Raw genomic sequence first — 2,389 nt, 5'->3', positions numbered from 1 at the left:
AACAGAATAGCAAATGTCCTCGCCGGGAACCACCAACCACAACGACCACAGGAGACACATGCACACTCCAATTCTCGACTCCTGTGTGTGTGTGTGTGTGTGTGTGTGTGTGTGTACGTGTGTGTGTGTTTGTGTTACCTTCATCTATCTCAACTTCTGAAAACATTTCCAAATCTGCTCTTAAATTTAGATTTTCCAAGACCCCCTGAAGAATGGCTTTCCCCTGAAGAATTAAGCAACAGTAAACTCACACACACACACACACGCACGTTTTTTCTTTTTCTTTTTCAAACACCTGCAAATGTATCACATCATAAGTCAGCGTACAGATAAACACAGAAACGAGGACTGCATCACAATCTTCAGAACTTGACAAGAAAAATATAGACGAAAAAGTGCCCGTTCTAAAACAAGTTAGATCCATTTATAAGAACAGAAGGAGAAGAAAACACCTTTAAGACACAAAAAACTTGAGTTCACACATTTCAGTTGGTCCTGGTGTGCGGTCTGCATGTTAGAGTCTAATCACCGAACACCCATACATCAAGAAAAACAAACAAACATATTGTTAATGTTAATTCTGAACACCTTTTAACTTCATGAAATATACAGTTCTAACACGGAAACGTTAATTGCATTTATAAATAAATAGGAACAGAATCACTTGTATTTAGAGTAAAACACTATACATGATGTAGATTTATATGTTAGTCGATACAGCATGACGCATATACTTTTGCACAATGATAGATACATTAAAAGGTCTGCGGGAATGAGTTTTGTGTTTTGGGAGGTGTACCAAATGTGGATATTAAAGCCAGATATAATGTGCATTTTATTATTGTATTGTATGTTCCGAGGTTGGGGTCAGTTCCCCTTTGTGTTAACAACATATTAAAAGAGTACATTTTACAACTTACACCCTTCCATTGACTGAACTGACCTCAACCTTTTTATGTGCATCCTCTCTTTTCAAGGCTGCGCCATTTGTCTATTTTGGGCTCTGCTGAGCTTTTTAAAGAAGGAGTGTGAACAGCATATCTTATCTGAAGGCACTGTCCTCTGTGCTTTGTATGGGCCACATGAAGAACAGCTGCATCATTTAGTTACAGAAGCTCAAACATACAACAGCATGTCTACTGTTGGCGTTAATAACCAACACAATGTGGGCCCCAAATGACTGTCACTCATGCACATGCAAACATACATTATGTGTGCACTCTGATACCTTTCTGTCTTTCTCTCTGTCTCTCATGCATGCACACACACACACACACACATATTCTGAATAACACCTGACCCACCTCTATCACAAGAAGAAAAGAAAAAAAACTACATATCTGAATCTGCTTTGAGTTACAAAAAAACAAAACCTCAGGCCTTGTTCACCTGGGGACGAGATGGGATGCAGAACAACGCTGAGGACGACACCATGAAAAATATTAACCATCGTAAAAACATCTCCTATTCGTGTCCCTGGAGATGTATGAGAGAGAGAGAGAGAGAGAAAGAGCAAAACTGAGAGGAGAAAAGAAAGAAGAAGAAAGAAAAGAGAAAGGGAAGTGCAAAGTGCGGGAAAAAAGAGACAGAAAGAGAGAAAGAAACAGCAAGAAGGAGAAAGAGATGGAAAAAAAGCTCCCTGTCAGACTTTGGAAACAGTGATTCATGGGGACCATTTGTCCTAATTACAGCAGAACAATGCTTTTGTCGCTATTAATCACACGTGTGTGTGTGTTTGTATTTGTGTCAGGGGAGGAGGGAGTGTGTGTGCGCGCGTGTATTTGTGTAGAGGGGAGATCAGTGGCCTCGCAGATTGAAATAGATGGCCAGGATGATGGTGAGAAGGATGATGGCTCCGAGCATGAAGACCAGGACGCGATTCTGGATGATCCTACAGAGAGAGAGAGAGAGAGAGAGAGAGAGAGAGAGAGATCAGGCAGGGTTCACAGAAGTCATATTGTGTCTACAGAGAACAACGTAAAACAGTCACATGTTTATGTGCCAACTAAATGACCAGCCATCAACTGGAAGCTTATCGTGTTTAATAGCTACCATGAGGTCTGTGGCATTTACTGGTGTACAATCACTGGCATGGAAGTGTAAAACACACACGCGGTGATATTTTCAAAACTGCAAACCCCTATGGTGTAAAGCTCGTGTCTAAAATGTCTGAGAAAGGATTTTTTAAAACTTGCTAACACACTCGTAGCGGTGGCGAAAAAGTCCTACACACGTTGGTACACAAACAAAGATACAAAACACTTAAACAGGCACGAGACACACACACACACACACACTCTAAAACTTTATTTGCACAATAAAGTGGAAAAAGTTGCTCAGAAGGTCTCCTGGAGGTAATAAAATCAGTGAATTACTGATGGAATTTGCC

At 40.5% G+C, this 2,389-nt stretch overlaps 1 protein-coding gene across 4 annotated transcripts in view; it reads right to left on the bottom strand.

Moving 5' to 3' along the window:
• Window positions 1-266: 266 nt before the first annotated feature.
• vti1a (vesicle transport through interaction with t-SNAREs 1A) overlaps window positions 267-2,389 on the bottom strand; it is a 110,056-nt gene continuing 107,933 nt past the window's right edge. For all 4 annotated transcript variants that reach the window (XM_029457117.1, XM_029457115.1, XM_029457119.1 and 1 more), the window contains one exon: window positions 267-1,891. Coding sequence is in view for 2 of the 4 variants with exons in the window: in XM_029457115.1 (XP_029312975.1) it covers window positions 1,798-1,891 (94 nt within the window). In the remaining 2 variants the exon portion in view is untranslated. The remainder of the gene's footprint in view (window positions 1,892-2,389) is intronic.

Source organism: Cottoperca gobio, chromosome 19 (genome assembly GCF_900634415.1).
Source record: "Cottoperca gobio chromosome 19, fCotGob3.1, whole genome shotgun sequence".
Taxonomy (NCBI): Eukaryota; Metazoa; Chordata; class Actinopteri; order Perciformes; family Bovichtidae; genus Cottoperca; species Cottoperca gobio.
Note: the sequence above shows the minus strand (reverse complement) of the source record. Positions and strands in the feature narration are given on the sequence as shown.